The 23,475-nt window shown below is 41.2% G+C and overlaps 1 protein-coding gene across 1 annotated transcript; it reads left to right on the top strand.

Moving 5' to 3' along the window:
* On the top strand, nt 1-22,957 carry ILA (putative protein kinase regulator ILITHYIA). The gene is made up of 60 exons (XM_048713447.1): nt 1-299; nt 1,630-2,003; nt 2,092-2,223; nt 2,390-2,771; nt 2,994-3,137; nt 3,217-3,401; nt 3,557-3,683; nt 3,773-3,846; nt 4,478-4,554; nt 4,643-4,679; nt 4,846-5,012; nt 5,129-5,312; nt 5,381-5,458; nt 6,098-6,217; nt 6,303-6,362; nt 7,223-7,345; nt 7,669-7,744; nt 7,819-7,997; nt 8,520-8,825; nt 8,932-9,048; nt 9,138-9,239; nt 9,310-9,450; nt 9,573-9,737; nt 9,856-10,032; nt 10,125-10,247; nt 10,479-10,559; nt 10,642-10,758; nt 10,846-11,018; nt 13,758-13,835; nt 13,908-14,055; nt 14,582-14,704; nt 14,790-14,846; nt 14,929-15,039; nt 15,161-15,352; nt 15,482-15,655; nt 16,067-16,177; nt 16,267-16,336; nt 16,410-16,488; nt 16,572-16,674; nt 16,758-16,928; nt 17,057-17,179; nt 17,260-17,373; nt 17,717-17,823; nt 17,894-17,945; nt 18,028-18,134; nt 18,225-18,284; nt 18,376-18,490; nt 18,675-18,785; nt 18,879-19,016; nt 19,092-19,214; nt 19,371-19,442; nt 19,637-19,749; nt 20,510-20,668; nt 20,742-20,838; nt 20,915-21,097; nt 21,571-21,765; nt 21,850-22,017; nt 22,104-22,236; nt 22,439-22,526; nt 22,670-22,957. Exons 1-60 carry the CDS (start codon nt 170-172, stop codon nt 22,707-22,709), a joined length of 7,866 nt encoding a protein of 2,621 aa, XP_048569404.1. The 5' UTR covers nt 1-169; the 3' UTR covers nt 22,710-22,957.
* Nucleotides 22,958-23,475: the final 518 nt, after the last annotated feature.

Below are 23,475 nucleotides of genomic sequence, written 5' to 3' on the forward strand. Positions count from 1 at the left end.
CCTAACAACTGCGCCGTAGTCCTTCCCAAGTCCCAACCCTGCGCAGCGTTCCCCCATCCTCCTCCCCTCCCTCGGCCGCCGCAGGCCGCACCACACCACGCCACTCCGCTCCATCTCGGCCTCCCTCCCCGCCCAGCCGCTGCCACGCGAGCGCGCCGGCCCGCGCGAAATGGTCGCCCAGGACGCGGCCCCGGAGGAGGCGCTGCGCGCCGCCGCGGCCGAGGTCTCCACCCCGTCCGCGACGCGCCGCCTCCGCCTCTTCCGCGACACCCTCCCGCCTCTCCTCGCGAAGGCCACAGGTACCGGCGCGCGCCGTCTCCCTCTCCCCGCGCTTCTCCCTAGGGATCGCGCGCTCCGCCCCGCCCGCCCGCAGATTAGCCTCCCGTGCGCCTCCGCTCGCTCCCGTGCTCCCTCCCTGCTTTTGGCAGCGAGGCGGGCTCCGCGGTCGGAAATGTTTCGTAGTGTTGACGGGCGGGTTCGCCCTGGATACGTGAGAACCGGATCTCCCCTTCTCCCGCGATGTGCTGCGTGTTCGTGTGTTTGCTAAATTCCGCTCGACTTGCGGCGGATCGTAGCTTGGTAGCTTCGTTCCTGTGTGCTGATGTGCTCGTTGCGCCAAGGCGGACTCGAGGCCGAGATTAGGGTGGATGCCTTTGCTGCTCGTGTTATCATCCGCGAGCAGGCAAGACCATAGGGTCAGACCCACTGCATAGGCGTCAGCTCCACAAAACTACTGGCTTAGGTCTCAAAATGGGTAGTGATTTGTATTGTGTTTGCTGAATTTTGTTGGGTTCACATGGACCCGAAGTTTGTATGGTGGCTCCGCTCCTGTCCGGGAGCTGCAGTGGGACGTTAGCTGTTGAGATCACAAGTAGGCCGTAGGTGGGTAAAGCGGGAGTCATTGGTAGCTTCTGGAGTTGCTTGCTTGATATTGCATCGTTGTCTTCTCGCTGTAAGATTTTTGAACCAAGGGGACAGAGCTTGTAGGAACCCGTGACTACATCTGCTTGATTTCAAATGGTTGCCCTAAAGCAACAATCTCCAGTTGGGCCTCAGATTCCCCTTGCTTTGTATCTCGTTTTTGCTTCATCTGCAAACTGTAACCGAGTGGCAGCAGTGCTGAACAACGAACCCATTCTTTTTCTTGTATTTGAGCTAGCTTTTACCAGAATAGAGTGTGTTCCTCCCTTGACATATACCTGGTTCTTTTGTGATTGAAGTATTATTCAGTTCATAGATGCATTCCTTATCAACAAGAATAAAGCACCCTGCTGGATGTATTATGGGAGGTTATCACAGTAGAAGAGATTATTTGTCATAATGTATAATGCCTTTGTGACTCACTCACCAGATCTTTCATTTCAGTATATGTTTCTCGCATTGCTAAGATATTTTTACTTGTAACATACCCGAGGCATTGTGGCTGCAACTTTTTTCTGGTGGCTAGCCCATTAATTTGTTGGAACTGGTATTTCTTACCTTTTAATCTTGTTTGTTTGGCTCTGCCGGGTCATTCTTATCGTGCATCTAAACTGATATCTCTGCCATTCATTGCGTAATGTTTGGTTACTTCTTTTACACACAAAAACACAAATGCATTTCTCATAGGTTTTTCTGTTTTCCCTGCAGAGTCGCCGTCAGATACCGCATTGTTAGTTGATCTCATTTTCCAGACATTGCCTTTATATGATGACCGTGCCTCAAGGAAAGCGGTAGACGATATGGTTATTCGGGCTCTCAGTGAATCCACCTTTATGAAGACGTTTGCTGCTACACTTGTTCAGTCTATGGAAAAGAATCTGAAGGTTACGAGCCCTCTTGCTTGTTTCAAGCTTCTCAGATGGTCATGCTATCTTCTGAAATGGACCCAGTTTGCCACACTCTCTAAAGGTGGTTTCTCTAGACTGGCCAATGCACAGGCAGTGTTATCTCAGGTCCTTATGAATGGTTCTTTTCGTCAGCGTCGGACCTGCAAGCAACTATTCATCCGTCTTTTCTCTGAGGTATTTTCCAGAAATAACTGAATAACTGCAGCATATAGGCTTAGTGGAATTAGCTTCTGGCAGTTTCTTATTTGGTTTCATTTTCCAGTCTGTTGGAATGTATAAGATGTACATAGAGGAGGTCAAAGATTTGAGGATTGCAACAAAGGATTCTCCTGCATTCATAAATCTAATACTGGATTTCACCGTTACTTCATCGTCATTGTTCTCTGAATATAAGGTAAACTTCCATCCTTGTTTGCCTACCAATTTATACTTATCATTTATAAGTTGTCAATTTATCTAACCACTCCAAAATTATGGTACCCTATAACCTACTTTTCTCCCTCCTCCCCTCTGAACACCAAGTTTACTTCCATTTTTGACAATTTACTATCTCTTTTCAGCAAGTATTCCTTGATTTGTATGTCAAAACCATCTTGAGTTCAAAAGACCGTCCATCAGAAGCAGCCAGTGAAGCTTTTAAGCCTCTTTTCGTGGATATTGGGCATGACGATTTTAAAAATGTTATTCTCCCATCATGCATAAAGATGCTGAAAAGAAATCCTGAGATCGTGCTAAAGTCTATTGGACATCTTCTATTGACAGTTCGTTTGGATCTAAGCAATTATGCCATGGAGTTCATGCCAGTTATTCTGCCTCAGGCACGTCATTCAGATGAAGAGAGGAGGAATAATGCTTTGAATATTGTAGGAACATTAAGTGATAAGTCCAGCGATCCAGACACTCTACCCTCCATGTTCAATGCTATCAAAGCAATTTTAGGAGGTAGGGCATATATAGATTTCTGTTTTCTTAAACTGGTTAGCTTCTCATATTATCTTATCCCCAGTTGATGTTCTAAAATTTGCAACCTTAACTCGTGCTTAACACTGAAATTTTGTACTAGTATATAATTCATATACTCCTTCCGTATCAAAGTTTAGCCTACAAAAATGTCTTATATTTTGGTACAGAGGTAGTAGATCTTAACAAGCTTGATCTGGGCAGGTTCAGAGGGGAAACTATCACTACCATACCAGAGGATTGGAATGTTGAATGCTTTAGAGCAGTTGTCAAGATTTCCTTCCAAGCAAATAAGCAGACTCGCCCCCTCAGTATCCAGCTTTCTTCTAACGTGTTACAAGGGTGATGGTAAAGTTCAAATGTTCCATTTTGTGCTTCATACTCTCATCCTATTGCATAAATTCATGGTTTTGCTATCTTGTGACAGGTATCGAGGAAGTGAAATTGGCAACTCTCTCGACTCTGGGTTCATGGGCTTCAGTATCATCTGAAGCTGTACAACCAGATGTTGTTTCATTTATAACTGCAGGATTGAAAGAGAAGGACACTTTAAGAAAGGGGCATCTAAAATTAATACGAGTCATATGCAGAAAGTCTGATTCCCTGACCAAGGTAACATAGTTACTTTGAGGTGTCTATAAAAAGAACCATCTTCCTGTTGAGTTACCATTTTTGTTCCAAAAGAGTGGTTTAAACAAGAGACTCCGATGAAATGTGCGTACTATTATTTATCCATACTGATTATTGTTAAAATTGTGGGTGCGCAGGTTACATATTTGCTGGATCATTTGATTCAGTTGTCAAAAACTGGCTTCAGCAAGGCAACACAGCGGTTGGATGGAATCTATGCACTCTATGCAGTATCGAGGCTTGCTGCTATTGATGCCAAAGCAGGTATGTCTATGATTCCTATTATACCGATGATCATTTATTTATACTTTGAATTATCTTTTCTCATAAATATCATTTAAATGGATATGCAGATGGTTCTATTGTGAAGGAGAAGCTCTGGACATTGATTGCTCAAAGTGAACCCTCACTGATCTCTGTTCAGTTGGTAACTCCGACGTCCTTTAAGTTTCCAACGAAAATAGTAATATTATCTTGACTCCATATTTATTGCCCTTGCATGACTGGTTCATGATGTAAATCTTGAAGTAGTTTGCTCTATTTAAGGGCGTTTTTTGGTTCAAAGGAATTAGATCCTTCAATTTTTTTTCATATTGTGCTAGTTTGGTTTGTAAGATTGAAAACTATACTGGAAGTCCCTATGATCCACTTCGCATGCAATTCTAGAGGAAATTTTCTGTTGAGTCCAACCTCATGGAAATTTTCCTTTGTTACAACTCAACTAGGGCATACACCAAATCCTTCAGGAAAGTTCCTTTGTTTTTCCTGTGGTGCAACCAAACAACATCTATTACAGATTCCGGTGTTTCCATTTCATGTAGGATTCAACATGCCATGACATTCAATTTATACGTTTCTCTCATTCCTACGTTTTTGAAATCCTGCAAACCAAAGAGGCCCTAAGTATTTATTTATCAACTTCGCAAATTTTAGGGATGTGTATGGTTTGGTAATCGGCAAATTCTTATAACAGTTTTAAGTTTTCAGATCTTTCGACGCTACCTTGAAAATGAAGCTGTTGCAATTGATTCTTTAAACACTCCATCTCTTGTTTGCAGCTTTCCAAACTGACAGACGAAGATTGCTTAACATGCGTGGATCTTCTTCAATCACTGCTTGTGGATCATCTTTTTCGGTCTTGCTCTCGTGCTCTTAAATTGGATTTTATGTGTTAGAGCAGCACCCTCTTGCTTCCCTCGACTTATATTTCTTTTGAACTGCAGGATCCAGGAATATTTTTCAACCCAGTCATTGCTACAGGTATGTTAAACGGGCAAAATGCTCCAAACTGTTTTGACTTTGCTTATGTAAAGTATTTTTTTAAACTCCTGATATGTGCACCAGCTTTTGTAGGAAGTATTTACCCTGTGAATACAGTTATGTGGCTGTAGGCTGTGCTAATCTTTTTTTCTTCTTCTTTCTGCAGGTGTTAATATATCTAGTTTGCCATCCAAGTTGGGCAGTTAGAAAGATAGCTTATGATGCTACTAAGAACATCCTTTCAAGCTCCGGTGCCTTGGCTGAAGATCTTCTGTTCTTGTTCACCAGTTGGTTATCATTAGTTGGAGAGAGAGTGTTGATACTGAAACAAAGGTAGTGCACTACTGCATTCTGCAAGACATCTTGCTCTGGCTGTGTTGAACTGTCGATATTTCTTCTTCATCTTGTCCCTCTAAATTTGCATCCCTGACACTATCTTTTTCAATCAGTGATATGGATAGCTCTGGAGATTTACAACTACCATTTATTCCATCTACTGAGGTCCTTGTGAAGTGCTTGTTCTTGATTGCACCTTATGCAATTGACCATAGCCAGAGATCATATGCTCGACTTATATTGTGTTCCCACCACCCTTGTATTTCAAGCTCTGGTTCTCCTGCTGGTGTATGGAAGGTTGGATCCAGCTAGCTATCTTTTCCCCACATTTTGATCTGTCTAACTGGCTGCTTGTCTAATTTCAGAGGTTGCAGAAAAGGCTGAAACAACAAAATATCTCCTTCACTGACTTAATTTTCCCCAACATTAAAGTTATCTGCAAGGTAATTCTGAAATTTGAAATTTTAGTTGGAACATGCTACAGGCTTACCTTTATTTTCTGACAGCTACCATCTTAAACTTTCTATTAACGTGCACTAGTGTTCTGGTACTGCAAAGGCAGATACTAAGCCTTGATTTGATGCCTTCTGAAATTAGTATCATATGTATAGAAGTGCAACGGGCTAGTAAGAACAGTTGATTTCCTTCGTATTTTCAAGTGCCAGTTTGTTATAGCACGCTACTTTCTATGATTTGGGGTTTTAAGCATCAGTGAGTAACCTAGTTGCATTTGTTAATTTGCGAGTAACAAAATAGGTTGAGTTGCTCTGGTTTCCTTGGCAAAGTTATATGTATTCATATGGTTGAATGTGAATTATTTAGTTTGTTTAAAATTTGATTGAGAAACATATTAAAATGAACAACATTAAAAAATGGGAATGTCCTTGGCTGGTTCATGGGGAAAAATCGACCATTTTTTGGGTGGTCCCTAGTGGCCTATCCAACACGCAGCTTTATTGCAAGGTACTTAGGTTGCCATATTTAATTATTTGAAGCCCAGTTATAGTATCTTTTATTATCCACATTTTCCCTTTGCACCATCGGCTTGTTTTGGGTCGATGACCAGTACAGTTTCTTTTCAGGAATTGCTTTCAAAGGATGGTCTATTTAGTTCGAACAAGCAAAAACAGCGAGCAGCACTATGTTCATTAGCAACGCTGATGTCAATATCACCCAATGATACATTTGTAGAGTTTGAGAAGGTCTATTTTTTTCTACTAGTCAGGGTTTGAAATGAAGCTTGTAATATCTTCTTCTAACAGTGTCTTTACACTGTTAATTTTCCAGCACTTCATAGAGCTTCCAGACCGCACTTTGCACGATGGCTTCTCTGAAAATGATATCAAGGTGAACTTTGTGAGCTTAATGATAATTATATTTGAATAGAGAAGATATCAAAGTCTTACGGTGATGACTTGGCCCATGTACTCCCTCCGGCCCTTTTTACTCTGCATATAAGAATTGTCCGAAGTCAAACTTCGCAAAGTTTGACCATATTTATATGAAAATATATTAACATATACAATGCTAAATTTATACAATATGAAAACTAAAGTAATGACGCATCTAATGTTGTTGATTTCACATTCTGAATGTTCGTATTCTTTTCTATAAACTTGGTCAAAGTTTACGAGGTTTGACTTCAGACAAATCTTATATGCGAACTAAAAAGGACCGGAGGGAGTACTTAGGTCATGATGTTCCATATTTATTTCTAAGGTCACACCTAATTATTTTGGACCAATGTTTAATGCTATTTTGAATATGGATGAAACTGTCATCTTTTTTCTGTTCTCATCTTCTCATATAATGACCTGTCTTGATTAGTGGTTCTGCAAGCCATAGTCAGCTTAATTAGGTATTACCACACCAAAAAATGGATGTACTAATTATGTCATGCGAACCCTGACCCATCTTAGGTTGAAAATGGGTTAATGTAATTTTGTCATGCTAACCCTGACCTTGACCTGTCTTGGTGACTTAAGCGCTGGTTTCTGTATAATTACATGTCATGACACACAGCTCTACCCTTCTGATATATTTCATGCTTGAAAGGTTCTGTTGAGCCTTATTTATGCAATGCGACGTCATTGTACTTGTTATTTTCGTGCCTTCATCAACTCTTATTATTTCAAACGGGTTCCTCTCTTAGGGTGGATAACCCTACTGTAGGAATGTGCTGAAAGGTTATTCTTAACCCATTGTAGATATTCTTTACTTCGGAGGGGCAGCTGTCAACTGAGCAAGGAGTTTATGTTGCTGAGGCTGTTGCTTCCAAAAATACAAAGCTTGCAAAGGGACGTTTTCGTGCATATGATGGTCAAGATGCGGTAATTCTTGTTCTTTACTTCCGAGGATAAAAAAGTAAAAAATATCCTGTAGGGCAAGATTTATTAAGTTTGTATTTCAGTACATCATGTTGCTTTTCTCTGTTAGTTTCTGTGACATGATATTTTGTATCATTTTATTTTGAATATTTAACTACGGTGAGGTTGTGGAAAAAACATACGTAACGGATAAAATATAGCTTAACCATATCACGTTGGCACCTTATTACGTCATTACAAATGCTGTGGAGCTAGAATCATCTGGCTCATCATAATATAGTGACATTGTATACTAATCTTGATTTTGGCTTCGCAATACTTTATAGGAGCCTGCAAAAAGTGATAAGAGAGAATCCTCTAGCATTGGCAAGAGAGAAACTGGGAAATTTACAAAAAAGACAGGTATTTCGGCTGTTGTTTCTTGAACAGGTTGTTTAGTTCTCTGTTCGATAAAACTCATGTTTACAATCTTGCAGCTCCTGTTGACAAATCTAAGACTGCAAAAGAGGAGGCCAGGGAGTTGCAATTGAAGGAGGAAGCATCTATACGTGAGAAGGTTGGACATGTGCAGGAGAATCTTGCGCTAATGTTGGATGCTCTTGGTGAATTGGCTATTGCTAATCCTGTATTCACTCACGGTCAACTTCCTCATCTGGTTAGCAATCCTATCTGCATTGTCCAGCTTTTTATTTCTGTTACCATACATACACCATGTTTTTATTGTGCTTCATCACAGTATCAAACGTGGCTGATAAAACCTCCCAAACAGTACCTTCTGTAGTGCCTTTGTATTTAAGCCCAAAAGCTGCCAAAAAATGTCAAGTAGCTTGTATATAAGTTATCAATGTAGGTGAATTGGACAAAAATTCTTCCCTTTATTTCTAACGACACGAGGTATATTAAAAATGTTCAATTTGAAAGGGTTTAGCCTAGATGGACGTCTGCCCTAGGCCTAGTGTTATGTCTTGTTGTAACAGTGGTACACATTTTGGACAGCCAAACAGAGGTGAACAAGGGATAACTGGCTAATGAACTGAATGTTAGATATGCAACTAAAAATTATGTTAATATCTATTTGGTCAGTCATTGTCTAATAAAGCATATATTTATTAGTATTGTTTGGTTTTTATTTAATATTTTTCCAGATATGACCTTGTTGTGATGGTTTTCCTTGCAGGTAAATTATATTGAACCGTTGCTAAGTTCTCCAATAGTAAGTGATGCTGCATTTTGTGCCATGTTGAGGCTAGCTCGCTGCACAGCCCCTCCGCTTTGCAATTGGGCGACTGAGATTGCTGCTGCTATCCATGTAATGTCTGTCGAAGATTTTGAAGCAGTTTTGGACCTTATGCCTGTGATTATTATGGAAGAAGATAGCAAAAAGAGGCCGCCATCTGGCCTCTTTGAAAAAATTGTAACTGGGCTGACAGCTGCATGCAGAATGGGACCTCTTCCAGCAGATTCATTTACTTTTGTCTTTCCGGTATTTCTTCAATTTCATCAGTAGTCCTATGATAAGTTAACTTCTGTTCCTCTTGGCTTTTCCCTTGCCCCAATTTCTTGTCATTAATGTACTCATTTCTGGTCAGATAATGGAGAGGATCCTTCTTTCTTCGAAAAAGACATCTCTACATGATGATGTGCTTCAGATACTATCTATGCATATGGATCCAATTTTACCTCTACCTCGACCTAGAATGTTATCAGTTAAACATTCTTAACTCTTCTTTGAAATATCTGTTTGCATTGCTTTTTTCTCCTGTTATTTTCACTAACTTTTTTTGGGTGGTGCTAGGTTCTTTATCATGTGTTAAGTACTATTCCTGCTTATCATCCTTCAGTTGGACCTATGCTGAATGAGTTGTGCCTGGGTCTTAAACGTGATGATTTAGCACAGGTTATTTCTTAATTCATTTAAAAGCTTAGTAGTTTGTTTCTTAATTCTTACACTGTTCTTCTTTATTCAGGCTCTTATTGGGGTATATGCAAAAGAAGTGCATGTTAGGCTTGCCTGCTTAACTGCTATAAAGTGTGTTCCTAGCCACTCTGTACAACGGGATTTGCAGGTTTCAACCAGCCTCTGGATTGCTGTTCATGATCCGGAGAAGGTTGGTAACACCTTCCTACTAAATGCTACCATTAGCCCTTCTTACATCATTGATTTTTTTTCAACTTTTTTTTGCAAGAATCCTAATTTTTTTGCACTCTATGACACACATACTTTATCTAGGCGGTAGCTGAATTAGCAGAGGAGTTATGGGATCGCTTTGGTTTTGATGTTTGTGCTGATTATTCTGGCATTTTTGATGCACTTTCCCATAAAAATCACAATGTCAGAGCTGCTGCAGCTGAGGCTCTGACGGCTGCATTGGATGAAAATCCAGACAAAATACAAGTAAGTCTCAAGTATTGCGAATTTTGCTGCATTATCTGTGTACTAGTGTCATTGCAGAGGCACCAGAATATCTATTGTGGCACTGGCTAAATAATTTTTGTTAATATGGTCATGGCAGGATACACTCTCTACACTTTTTTCGTTGTACATTCAAGATCTTGGTCCTGGAGTTGAATTTGGAGATACAAACTGGCTTGGAAGACAGGGTATTGCATTAGCTCTCCACTCGGTTGCAGATGTTTTAGGCTCTAAAGATCTTCCTGTTGTCATGACATTTCTCATATCTCGTGCCTTGGTAAGTCCCCCCCCCCCTGTACATGTACATCTTATGATTTGTATGCCTATAAGTACATTGGATGTTTGGTGCCTCTTACCTTTAATTTACAGGCTGATCCTAATCTGGATGTTCGCGGTAGAATGATTAATGCTGGCATCCTTATTATTGATAAACATGGAAAGGAAAATGTTCCTTTGCTGTTTCCTATTTTTGAGAGCTACTTGAATAAAAGGGTAAGTTTCTGTGGTACAGCATTGCAATTTAGTTGATACTCCCTCCGTCCTGAACTAGTTGTCATAGATTTGTCAGATGCGGATGTATCTAGACATGTTTCATTTTTAGATACATCCGTATTAGAAAAATCTTAGGTAACTAATTTGGGACGGTGGTGATACTATATATAATTATTTTTAGTCTGCAATATCCATAATCTACCATTCTCTAATTTTTCTCATATGTTACAGGCATCAAATGAGGAAACATATGATCTTGTCAGGGAAGGTGTTGTTATATTTACTGGTGCTCTAGCAAAACATCTATCGAAGGTTAAATACTATGAGATCGTGTGGTTTGTTTGTTTAATTCAAAAGAAATAAATATATGGTACTAATATTGATCTTCCAACAGGATGATCCTAAAGTTCACAGTGTTGTTGAGAAGTTGCTAGATGTACTTAACACCCCATCAGAGGCAGTTCAGAGAGCGGTGTCAGACTGTCTGTCCCCACTTATGGTCTCAAAGCAGGTGAGTTGTGTTGTTCACATTCAGCAATCACTTGTGATTTCTTGTTTGTCTGCTTTATGTTGCAATGTGTACTTGTCTAAAAATTAGGAAGAAGCCCAATCTCTTGTATCTAGACTACTAGATCGGATGATGAAATGTGAAAAGTATGGTGAGCGGCGTGGTGCAGCCTTTGGTCTTGCAGGGGTGGTTAAAGGATTTAGAATTACTTCATTGAAGAAGTATGGTATTGCTGCAACATTACAACAGGCTTTGGAAGACAGGTATGTGCCCTTCTTACCTCTTCCATGCGTAGCATAATATAGTGATAAGTACTCCCTCCGTTCCAAATTACTTGTCGCAGGTATGGTTGTATCTAGATGTATTTTAGTTCTAGATACATCCATTTCTGCGACGAGTAATTTGGAACGGAGGGAGTACATATTTCCCCCCTGAACTACTGCATGGTTTAATTCTTAACCCTCAGGTTCAAAACTGGTTGAATTACACTTTAATTTCCAATGGAGTTTAAATGTGCCCTTCTCTGTTTCTGCCCTGCTTTTGTCCCGCATCTACGCATTCTCAGCTCGTGACTTGGCGCCAGCCACCACGTGTGCTACAGCCACCCCTTTTACCTCCCTCGCTTCTCTCTGTCCCTTCCAGCCATAATTTGCTGGGCATCCAACAGTTCCCAAGGGGAGCCCATAATGCCAAATAAGTCGATGAGGCCATACTGAACCTGCTAGGGGGTAGGCAGTGGTGAGGCGCCACTGTAGTTGGTTGATGCCATGGTGGAGCATCATTGGCGAGGGGCACACAAAGAGGTGGAGCCATGGTCACACAAGCCTGTAATCAATTGAGGCGAAAAGTTGTGTAAACTTATTAGAGCGTGCACGCAAAATTAATTGCATAGGAACCCACTTGGCCTTTTTTCTTCCACATGTGGACATCCAGCCTGGATAAAACCACTAACATCCACCAGGGAGGGTTCTCGCTCAAACCGACAGTGTACCACTGTTGAGTACTCCCTCCGTCCGGAAAAGCTTGTCCCTTGGGAGTACTTCCTGTCCCATGCTGCTGTTGAGCCACCCAGTCTCCTGCAGGTGGCTTGCTGCTGCTAGTGCCCAACAGTGACGCCAATGGTCATGATGCTTAATTGCAAGTGAGCGTGAGGGAAACATGGTGGGCTGAGACAACAGTACACATGGTGTGCTGCCATGGAGAAGGGAAAAATGGAAATGAAAAAAGGGGAAAGTATACAGAGTCACTCACCACTTATGCAATACTGTGAGGGTTAAGTGGACGGAGTTGACAAGTTCAAAGGCAGCATTTAGATGGTTTTAAAGTCCAGGGGGGGACATAGTCACATAGTAACATGTGGGCCTCTCCTTTTGAGGCAGTTGAAAAGCGAATGTAATTATTACTTTCAGTCAATAGTTGAGTGGATGTTTTTTTCCTAGTACACGCAGGAGAGCTGTGTGTCATTCCATTAAAACAGGGGGGAGACTCCTGCACCAAAGACAGATGGCACACACACACGCCCTGACAAAACTAGCAAAGAAACGCCACACAAACAGAAGCACATGATCGGCATGCCCAGGGGGAGGGGGACTAAGAGTCTGCTGTGAGTGACCTTAAGAATAGCTCGCGGAGTCCCTGGGCAACAGTCGAACACCATAGCGCGCTCTCATTTGCCAGTCTGTAAAATCAAGGAGACACATGGTCTAGCGCCATTGGACACAAAATTGTTCCTATGTTTCCAAATCTCCCAAGCGCCTAAGATGATGAGAGAATTAAGCCCTTTCTGGAATTCCTTGGGTACTCCTTTGCATCCGCTGAACCACCAGCTTGAGAAGCGAACTGCAGTAAGCTGGGGCGCAATGGCAGCCAAACCAAGCCTTTGAAGATTCGACACCCAAACCTGCCGAGCGAAAACGTATGACACAAGGATTGTTAGCCATAATCTTGACTTAGCGCATTCGTTAGCGGACGTGTGGCTGTGCCGTTGTGAAGAACCGCACGACCGGCGGACGTGGTTCATCTAGTTAGTTAGATGTGATCCATTGAGTGGATAAGGGCTGGACGTGCATGTAGGAATTAGTTGCATGTAGTTAGCATCCAGTTGGTTAGTGGGCCGATGCTAGTGGTGTGCGTGCGCCTGTGCAGCTGGGTATAAAAAGCCCCCTGATGTACTGATCGAGGTGCTGGTTGGTTGCCGAGCCACAGTGAGAGGGGCCTAAGGAAGATGTAGTCTCCGTCGGGACCGTGGTGTGCGCCCGGTCGACGTGAGAGTTCTTCCGGGTTGTGCTGCGTGTGTGTGTGTGTGTACATGTATGTGTTTGAAGGAGTTGAGTTGAATAGAGGCCAACATACAGGCCGTTCGTCGCCGGGAAACCAAGTGTCTTTTGTTCATCTTCTTCTACCTCCGTCTGGCGTTCGTTCGCCGGGAGGCTGGTTCGGCGTGTGTCGCCGAAGAGCAGGCCCAACAGTGTTGGATTGACAATTCCACCTGATCACAAAGTGGACAGGCCACAGGGTGCAGTAGTCTCCTCTCTTGGCGAGGCAATCAGCGGTCCAACGACGGTTATTAATAGCAAGCCAAATAAAAAAACTTACAAGGCAACGGGCCCAGCTTTTCCAAGGCGCAAATCAGACCATAGGAAGAAAGCATTGTGAGCAGACTTGCTGGATTATGAGCCCGACTGTGAGCCGTCATCAATGCTGGTCAGGAATTTCTTGTTGAAGGGTCAGACCATCCACCAAGTCCGAATATGCCAGTATTCATTTCGGACTTGTACAGTCCAAGGAATGTTGCAACCCTACTTGACTTATTTTCATCTTCAATTTGGTATTTTGAAGGCATAGTGCCTCGCTCATGTATTACAACCAATAGGATTAGTCATTGCTTCAATTTTTCTTATCACTTTTATTCTCATCACAAGGGCTGCCTTCCTTTGAAAAGATAGTATTAGATATATCCATTGTTTTATGAATGTTCACCATACTGAATCTGCTATTTCCAGAGCGTCTGCAAAATCCCGTGAAGGAGCATTACTTGGATTTGAGTGCCTGTGTGAAAAGCTTGGCAGACTATTTGAGCCGTAAGTGTAGAGCTATTTACTTTGTAAAGATTTTCTGGATGAAAATGGTTCATTATGATTCTTGTCTTGCAGTTATGTCATCAAGATGCTACCCTTGCTACTAGTGTCTTTCTCTGATCAAGTTCTGGCAGTGCGTGAGGCTGCTGAATGTGCTGCTCGCGCAATGATGTCTCAGCTCACCGGTCATGGTGTGAAGCTTGTCCTTCCTTCACTTCTGAAGGTGCACATGTCTCTTTCTTTTAATGCTACCAAACTGCATAATTTCTGCATTATACTGAACAACTACCCACGGTCACGTGCTCTTCGTACAATTGAAGTTCGATGCATTTGCGGAATGTTTGTTTGTTTCTCCATTAACACACTGCACTATTCTTAGATTTTAGCTTGTATATGTAGACAACCTGGCTCAGAAACAACTAGTTAGATGCATTTGCATATTATCTACATGTGTCTTTTCAGTTAATCAACCAGAGAGAACCCAGCATCCCAATGACTACCTGTTATTCCTGTTTTGTGCACATTCTGATGATGCTACTTCCTTGTTTGTATCTAGCATTTACACTTCTTGTTTTGTTCTTCTATTACCGTGTTTGTTACTATTTCAAGTACAAGATGAGTAGAGCATATTATCATATCCTTGTTGAAATACAAGGGACCTATGCCGGTACAAAAAACTGAAGAAGTCCTTGTAATATGTGTTTTCTTAAAATGCACATATCTGGATGAGTTTCATGTACTTCTTCCAGGGCCTAGAGGATAAAGCATGGCGAACTAAGCAAAGCAGTGTTCAACTTCTTGGCGCTATGGCATATTGTGCTCCTCAACAGCTATCTCAGTGTCTTCCGAAGATTGTCCCAAAGCTAACAGAGGTATATGATCGGATTTGCATTTGGAACTTATAATCTGCATATACCTTAGTATGCCTTTTCATGTCATGTATCATCTATTCTCCAGGTACTAACAGACACACATCCTAAAGTGCAAGCAGCGGGACAGACAGCCCTCCAACAGGTAATGCTTGCTTGCTTATTTCTCATAGATACTGGGATGCTCTTGTGCCTGATCTCTGATGGGTACTGTTTTATTTTTCCAGGTTGGAAGTGTCATAAAAAATCCTGAAATAAACGCACTTGTCCCGATTCTTCTGTCTGCTCTGACAGATCCGAATGACCACACAAAACATTCTCTTGACATCCTTCTTCAGGTGAACTTAGATTTGAGATAATGTTCATCCTGGTTTTTCATTTCAATTGCGTGCATCACCTTGTTGATAAGGAGGGATTATCATAACTATCTTTACCTCATATGACTTCTGTTCTTGGCAGACGACTTTCATTAACTCCATAGATGCACCATCACTTGCGTTGCTGGTGCCTATTGTGCACAGAGGATTGAGGGAGAGAGGTGTTGATACTAAGAAGAAAGCTGCTCAGATTGTTGGAAACATGTCTTCTTTAGTTACAGAACCAATGGATATGATCCCGTACATAGGATTGCTCTTGCCTGAAGTCAAGAAGGTGATTTCAACGCCAATCCTGCATAACTAGCATTTTGAAGTGATTTCTTACTATCACTTGTACTAAGATTTTGATTTTGTTAAGTCAACCATATTTGATTCTAATACTCTGATTGATGATATTTTGTAGGTTCTAGTGGATCCCATTCCTGAAGTCAGGGGAGTTGCTGCTCGAGCTCTTGGGTCTCTTATAGTAGGAATGGGTGAACAAATATTCCCAGATCTTGTGCCATGGTTGTTAGAGACACTAAAATCTGATAATAGTAATGTTGAACGATCTGGAGCTGCCCAGGGACTAAGTGAGGTTGTTTACTTTTCCATGGCTTGCTTCAAACACTTTTGTTTGTAGTATCAGTATGACCTTTTTTAGATTTAGCAGTGTGTTATCATGGGATGGTTTGTTTCGTAACTCTTCTGGGAGCATCAACTGCAATAGACATTCAATCTAACATTTGTAGCCAAGATAATCCACACATGTAATTTTTACACATTGCTTGTCAGTTCTCCCTTGTCTGACACTTCATTTGATTAGGGGAATTTATCGCTTCATAAAACTATTTTTTATTCCTGAAGTTTGTTAATGACTGCCCAAATGTAGTACCGTGGGAGTTTGAAGGAAGGCCAATGTTTCCAAGTTTCCTTCTACAGTTAATAGCTGGTGTGGTTTGATTCTTTCTCTTAGTTTATAATTGTGACACATGTTGTTAACTTCCAGGTTTTAGCTGCTCTTGGCAAAGATTACTTTGATCAGATTCTTCCTGACATCATCCGGAACTGTTCCCATCAGAAGGCTTCTGTTCGCGATGGACATCTGACACTTTTCCGCGTAAATTTACCCAGTTCCCTATCCATTTCTCGTACGACTATATTGCTTGTAATGTTCTAGCTTGTTCCTTACGTGTATTTCTTCTATAGTATCTGCCGAGATCCATGGGTGCAATTTTTCAGAATCATCTGCAGGCCGTTCTTCCTGCTATATTAGATGGTAAGATAGTTGAACTTCGATGTCTGATGATCTGCTCCTACGACATTGATTCTCTAATTACTACTCTTGGCAGGCCTTGCTGATGAGAATGAATCTGTTCGTGATGCTGCACTTTCTGCGGGTCATATCTTTGTGGAGTACTATGCAACGACGTATGCCCTCACATTTATGTTGGATGGCCATTTTGTCAGTAATGCTCTTGATATATGATGCCATTTTTCTTTTTGTTAAATAGGTCTTTACCTCTATTGCTTCCTGCCATTGAGGATGGGATATTCAGTGATAATTGGCGTATCCGACAAAGTTCTGTTGAACTTTTGGGAGATCTTTTGTTCAAGGTCACTACCTCCTTTAAGTAGCACTGTATTCACATATTATGTTTTCTATATGGTCTACAATCTAGTAATGTTGCCATTTATAGGTGGCTGGAACTTCTGGGAAGGCAATCCTTGAGGGTGGAAGCGATGATGAAGGTGCTAGCACAGAGGCCCAGGGACGTGCAATTGTTGAAGTTCTTGGAAGGGTGAAACGCAATGAGGTTCTTGCTGCCGTTTATATGGTCCGTTCTGATGTCAGCTTGACCGTCCGGCAGGTATATGTTATATTTTACCCTTTTGTGGAAACTGGTGAATTCGGTTGTTTTGTTTTATGCTGTTTGAATATGCAACTGTTCCGCATTCCAGAGCACCCTTTTTCTAGAGCTTCTATTTTTCATGCTAGGCCGCGGTACATGTCTGGAAGACAATTGTAGCAAATACTCCAAGAACTCTGAAGGAGATCATGCCAGTACTTATGGACACCCTTATTTCATCTCTTGCGTCATCTTCCTCGGAACGGCGGCAGGTTCGTTCTATTTCATATACGGTTTGATCTTTCTGGAGAACTGTCCTGATTTTGATTTAACTATAATACTATATGCTCAGGTTGCCGGGAGAGCACTTGGAGAGCTTGTTAGGAAGCTTGGCGAGAGAGTTTTGCCCTCTATTATTCCCATTTTGTCACAAGGACTCAAGGATCCAAATGCTAGCAGAAGACAAGTAAGTATTCTTAGCTTGATATTCTTACAGAGTGGCTTAAAATTTGCAATTTAGGACTTCCGTGGAACTATTACCGAGGTTTATGTTGATCGCTCTATTTCCTAGTAGATACTGAATAGAAGTCTTCATATGGTTTTGTTGAATTCTGTTTTCCTATTAAAGTTTCTGAGATTGAATAGGAGGTCTTCATATGGTTTTGTTGATTTCTGTTATCTCATTGAAACTTCTCTCCAGCCAGCGGTTCCATTTGGAACTGTGCATTGATGTGCTTTCTTAATATATTTTGGATACGCCTTTTATCGTCTGGGAATGATCAGTGCACTATTAAACTTTTGCTCTTCAGGGCGTTTGCATCGGCTTGAGTGAGGTTATGGGAAGTGCTGGGAAACATCAACTATTAAGTTTTATGGGTGAACTTATTCCTACCATCAGAACTGCTTTGTGTGACAGGTTTGCTTTTTGGCTGTATAATTGTGTTATTTTATAGTGAAGTCTCACTAACAGCATGCGTATGTAACAGCACGCAGGAGGTTCGGGAATCTGCTGGATTAGCATTTAGTACCCTATATAAGGTAACACAACGGACTGCATTCTTATCATGGATAATTTGTTAGACTACATGTTTTATTTTTAACTTTCTTACCTTCTGTTTAGAGCGCTGGATTGCAAGCAATTGATGAGATTGTCCCCACACTGCTACGGGCCATGGAAGATGACGAGACATCTGCAACAGCCCTTGATGGCCTAAAGCAGATTCTAAGGTCTTTTTTTTTGTCACCATTCATTTAGTGAAATATAATGTTTTCACTTGAGCTGCTGAGATATGCTGATCTTTTGACATGGTTTTACAGCGTCCGAACTGCAGCTATTTTGCCTCATATATTGCCCAAATTAGTCCAGCCCCCTCTCTCGTGAGTGAACCGCTCATGCTACATTTTATACGTTTGTAGTTTTTCTTTATCAACTTACGTTCCTTACACATTACCTTTGTTGGGGGTGTAGTTCATTCAATGCGCATGCATTGGGAGCTCTAGCTGAGGTTGCTGGGCCAGGTTTGAGTTCACACATTGGAACTATCCTCCCGACATTGATACTTGCTATGGATGATGAAGATGTGGTGAGTGGCATATACTAAAAACACACTTCAGATCTAGCTTATCTATTAGTCATTTGATTGTTATTTGTACTCTTAGGTTCAATGCATCAACCCATTATTCAGTTTGTCCATTTTACCAGTAAAAGTGCTATATGCAGTGTATTTTATTACTGCTGACAGTAAATATTTCTCTTGGAAATTATAGGATGTACAAAGCACAGCCAAAAAGGCTGCTGAAACCATTGTGTTGGTTATTGATGATGAAGGAGTTGAGACATTAATACCTGAACTTCTGAGAGGAGTCAATGACAATCAGGTTGGTTCACCTGAGAATTCTGTGTGAGCATGAAACAATATTACGCCTGCTGTTCATTTGAATGATTTCACAGTTTATTTTTTGTCTTACCAGGCATCTATGAGACGGGGCGCAGCCTACCTTATTGGTTTCCTCTTCAAAAATAGTAAATTGTATTTGGCTGATGAAGCTCCAGATATGATGTCTACCCTAATTACTTTGTTGAGTGATACTGATAACGCTACTGTATTGGTGAGCACTCATCATCCAGCACTCTCCTGTTTCAGTTTTTTCTACTTCCGAGACTTACTTACAAATGGTCAACAGGCCGCTTGGGAAGCATTTTCAAGAGTTGTTGGCTCTGTTCCAAAGGAACAGCTCCCTACACATATAAAATTAGTGCGTGACGCTATCTCTACAGCCAGAGATAAAGAACGTAGGAGGAGAAAGGTGCTACTTTGAACTTCTACATTTATGATGTTGCATATGTGGCAATACTTCTCACTTGCTTGCTCGGAAAATATGTTGCTACAATTTTCTTTTCAGAGGTTCTCCACGGTTAAATATGTTCTGCATGATATTTTAACACTACGGATTCAATTTCAGGGTGTGCCTGTTCTCCTACCTGGATTATGTCTTCCTAAAGCACTGCAGCCATTTCTTCCTATATTTCAGCAGGTATCTACTCGTGGAGAACTATTAGTTGTATTATAATCATATCCTTTTATGCCGAGCATCGAGTTGCAGGCATGGTGAACTTCTCGAGTGAGAAATATAAAGTGCATTACAAAGTCAAGACTAGTCTTGTTTTCTTCCTTCCACAAATTTAGATGTTCAGCACATTTTATACCACATCTTCTGTTGAACTCCAGGGTTTAATTAGTGGGTCGGCCGAGACAAAGGAGCAGGCAGCAGAAGGTCTGGGAGAGTTAATTGATGTTACAAGCGAGAAAACACTTAGGGAAGTCGTCGTGCCAATTACAGGGTATGACTTTCTTATATTTGTCGAAATAATTATTGTGCCATGGTTTCATCCTTTCTTTAAGGAGCCACATGCTTGCTTTACAGTTCAAAAAACAGGTATAACAGAAATATTTGCAGCCATCAGCCGTGTTACTAGTTGCCACGCTGAACCTTATCTTCTATAGCATATTATTCTTGCGAAATGAACGAGCACCTCGTAAGTATATTGTTAACGCTCCACAAGTTCAATGGTAGTAGTAGATGAAATATTTACCCCAAGCTGCTCCTTGTTGATAGGTACTTCTGTTATTTTGTTTTTTCTTTTGTATGAAAATGTCAACTCCAAATTTCTGCACAAATCTGCTGTGTGGCCATAAGCTTGAACTTGAATGCAGAGCCTGATCCTGGAATGCATTATTGAATTTTATACTTTGCATAAATGACTATGGGAAAAAAAATCTATAAGCCTTTTGCACTTCAGTTCACACAACCTGCGTAGCCAAATTAAAATCCTACACTTTAAGCATATTCGGCACAAAACAAGTCATATTACTTTACGTTGTAGTTGCACCTTGTAACTTACGCTTTGTTTGATTTACCACTACATGGAACAAACCAAGAACAGCAGGCAGAGACAGGCTCTGTGACACTGATACAAATCCGGCCTCTAAACATTGTGAAATTGCATGGTTTCTTGTTTACTCCTGCATGCTGGACTATCTTTTTGGTATATATAGTTATACAGGCTTGTTGCTCTAATATATGTTTTGTTTTGAGTGTAGACCTCTTATACGCATCCTGGGAGACCGATTTCCATGGCAAGTTAAGTCAGCTATCCTATCAACCCTGACTATTATCATCGCAAAAGGTGGTCTTGCACTTAAGCCCTTCCTTCCACAACTTCAGACAACATTTGTTAAATGTCTACAAGATAGCAACAGGTTGGTATGGTCTTCTCTTTCTGTATTTCTTTCGATGGTTTCATCTCTTTTCACATGAATGTATGATTTTCAGATCTGTCCGCACGAGGGCCGCATCAGCTCTTGGAAAGCTTAGCGCATTAAGCACAAGAATTGATCCTTTAGTTAGCGATCTTTTGTCCATGTTGCAGGTATTTTCGATATTAACCCTTTATTTTGGGAAGAGATGCAACTATCTGTGCAAAAGTAATTTAATGCTTTTTTCAGTCAGGAGATGACGCTGTTAAGGAAAGTGTGCTGTCTGCACTTAAAGGTGTTGTTAGGCATGCTGGCAAAAGTGTTAGCTCTGCAATCAGATCACGTGGGTGTACTCTTCTCAAAGATTTGCTGCAGGCTGATGCTGATGATGTCCGCAGTTCTGCTGCAAAAGCAATTGGTACATTATCTCAGGTATGGTAAATTGTGGCACCTTTTCAATCTTTACAGATATTATCAGAAAACCTTGGTGTATGCCTTGTGGTTGTGGCGTTCAGCTGAAATTAATTATCATTGTGCTCATTGAAAGTGAACCATAACTATAGGTCATGTTGTAAAACAACCCTGAAAGAAAATTGAAATATATGTATGTCGAGTAATCCGGCAAAGAAAATGGATGTTCTAACGTGGAGCATTTTACTTCAATATACTTTGAGCAAGGCATCAATGCATCAGCAAATTACACGATAAGGTGCAACAAGTTGATCATGGTATTGTTTGGAAAGCAACTCCCCTAGGGAATTTAATGTTCTCTGTTGCAATTGCATACAACTATTCAGTCATCGTCTTGCCATTGTTTATCTGTGAAGGAACCATACTCCTGTCACAGTTGTTGGATTTTTTTTCTGAAGTCTTCTGTGTACTGAATATGCTTGTGCTTTCTTTAGTACATGGATGAGACCGAGACCACCGATCTGGTGCAGACCCTGTTGAGCATGGGCACATTACCAGACTGGTGTACCAGACATGGTGCTTTGTTAACATTCTCTTCCATATCAAGGCATTGTCCAACAAAACTGTGCCATTCAACATCATTTCCATCTATTGTTGATCTTCTGAAAGATTCGCTAAAAGATGACAAGGTATTGGCTCAATTTGCACTCCTTTGTTACTTCAAGTATCACTGTGCTTCCATGTGTAGTAACTCTTGTCTGTTTGTGGAGAAGTTCCCTGTTCGTGAAGCCTCTACGAAAACTCTGGGGAGGCTACTTTGTTACCAGTTACAATTTGGGGGCAGCACGTTGCAACTTGTTCAATTGCTCATCTTGGCCTTGCGTGATAGTTCAACCGAAGTTAGGAGAAGATCGTTGTCCTGTATCAAAGCTGCTGCGAAGGTTTATAATTAGACCTATTTCGATATGTGCATTCGTACCTCTATTCAAAAGTATTATGATGGTAATCTTATGGTTCTTTGCTGCAGATAAATCATTCAGCTCTTGCCACACATATCTCGATATTGGGCCCGGCAATTGGTGATACTTTGAAGGATAGTAGTTCGCCAGTACGCATAGCTGCAGAGCGCTGTGCCGTTCATGTTTTCCAGTTGACCAAAGGTACATGCATGTCTTCTAGGTCCCTGTTTTTCTATTGTGTCTTCGTTCATACTGTATGTATTTAATGCCGGAGACTACTGCGAATAAACTTTATGGCAAACTTCAGTTGGGCTTATTGTAAAGCTTGTATTTGTCTGAACTTTCAGCCTGTTACTTGTTTAATACTACTAATGTTCAAAACCAATTTACTACCTCTTTCCAGGGGCAGATTACGTTACTACTGCGCAAAAGCATCTCACCAACATGACAGGCTTAGAAGTAAGAAGACTTGCAAAGCTTCCTGTGGAGAGGTAAGAGAAATCTGACTAGTCTAGTACCTTCACCACGTGGATGCCCGTAATGGCTTGCATGTTTTTTCTTTTCATCTTAGCTAGTGAATCTGGATAGAACTTAATAGGGAACTTGGAACTTATTCCATGGCTTTCCACTGCAGTGACGACAGTGAAAGCAGTGACGATGACAGGAGAGCATAGACACTGCCCAGCCACAGCGGCCTCGAAGGACGTTTTTTGTGCCTGTCCATTCATACATCTTATAGGTAAACCGGTAATGGAACAGCGTGGTCAATTTTTGCCTGACCCTTGATGTAAACACCGTTTTTGACAAGTTACAGTACTAGAGGAAGGGGTCGGTGTTGTTTCTATTTCTTACTACAAATGAACAATGTTCATATCCGTATAATATTATTGAATGAGGCTAATCAGCAATAATTTTACATTTACTTGAGGTTGAGCACTTGCATGAAATCTAATCCCCTTGTTCACTTACTGTGCAAGCAAGAATCTGCTGCTGGCGCATAGAACAATCGACTCTGACGTGATACGATAAAACCAATGAATGTTGCAATCTAAAAATATGGATCTCTTCCCAGTGCTCAAAAATATGGATCTCGTCCCAGTGCTCTCCTCCCCTACGCTTCTCATCCGATGCCTCTTGCCCCTTGACAACCTCCTAAATTTTGCGGAATGTGTATTAGAGTTTGTTCTTTTGTACCCCTCTGTCTCAAAATAAGTGTCTTAACTTAGTACAACTTTGTAAAATAAGTGTCTTGACAACTTTGTACTGAAGCTAGTACAAAGTTGAGACACTTATTTTGAAACAAAGGGAGTATTTGTTGTTTTGAAGAGGTTGCCCTCTTTAGTTGGAACTTCCATTGGGACTTCCGGTACCTCATCTGTACCAGTAGAATTTCTAATCAAGCGCGGGAGTTGTTTGCTAAAAAGGGTGACTTAGATTTCG

The sequence above is a fragment of the Triticum urartu genome, chromosome 4A, assembly GCF_056163025.1.
Source record: "Triticum urartu cultivar PI428250 chromosome 4A, HENAU_Tu73, whole genome shotgun sequence".
NCBI classification, from domain to species: Eukaryota; Viridiplantae; Streptophyta; class Magnoliopsida; order Poales; family Poaceae; genus Triticum; species Triticum urartu.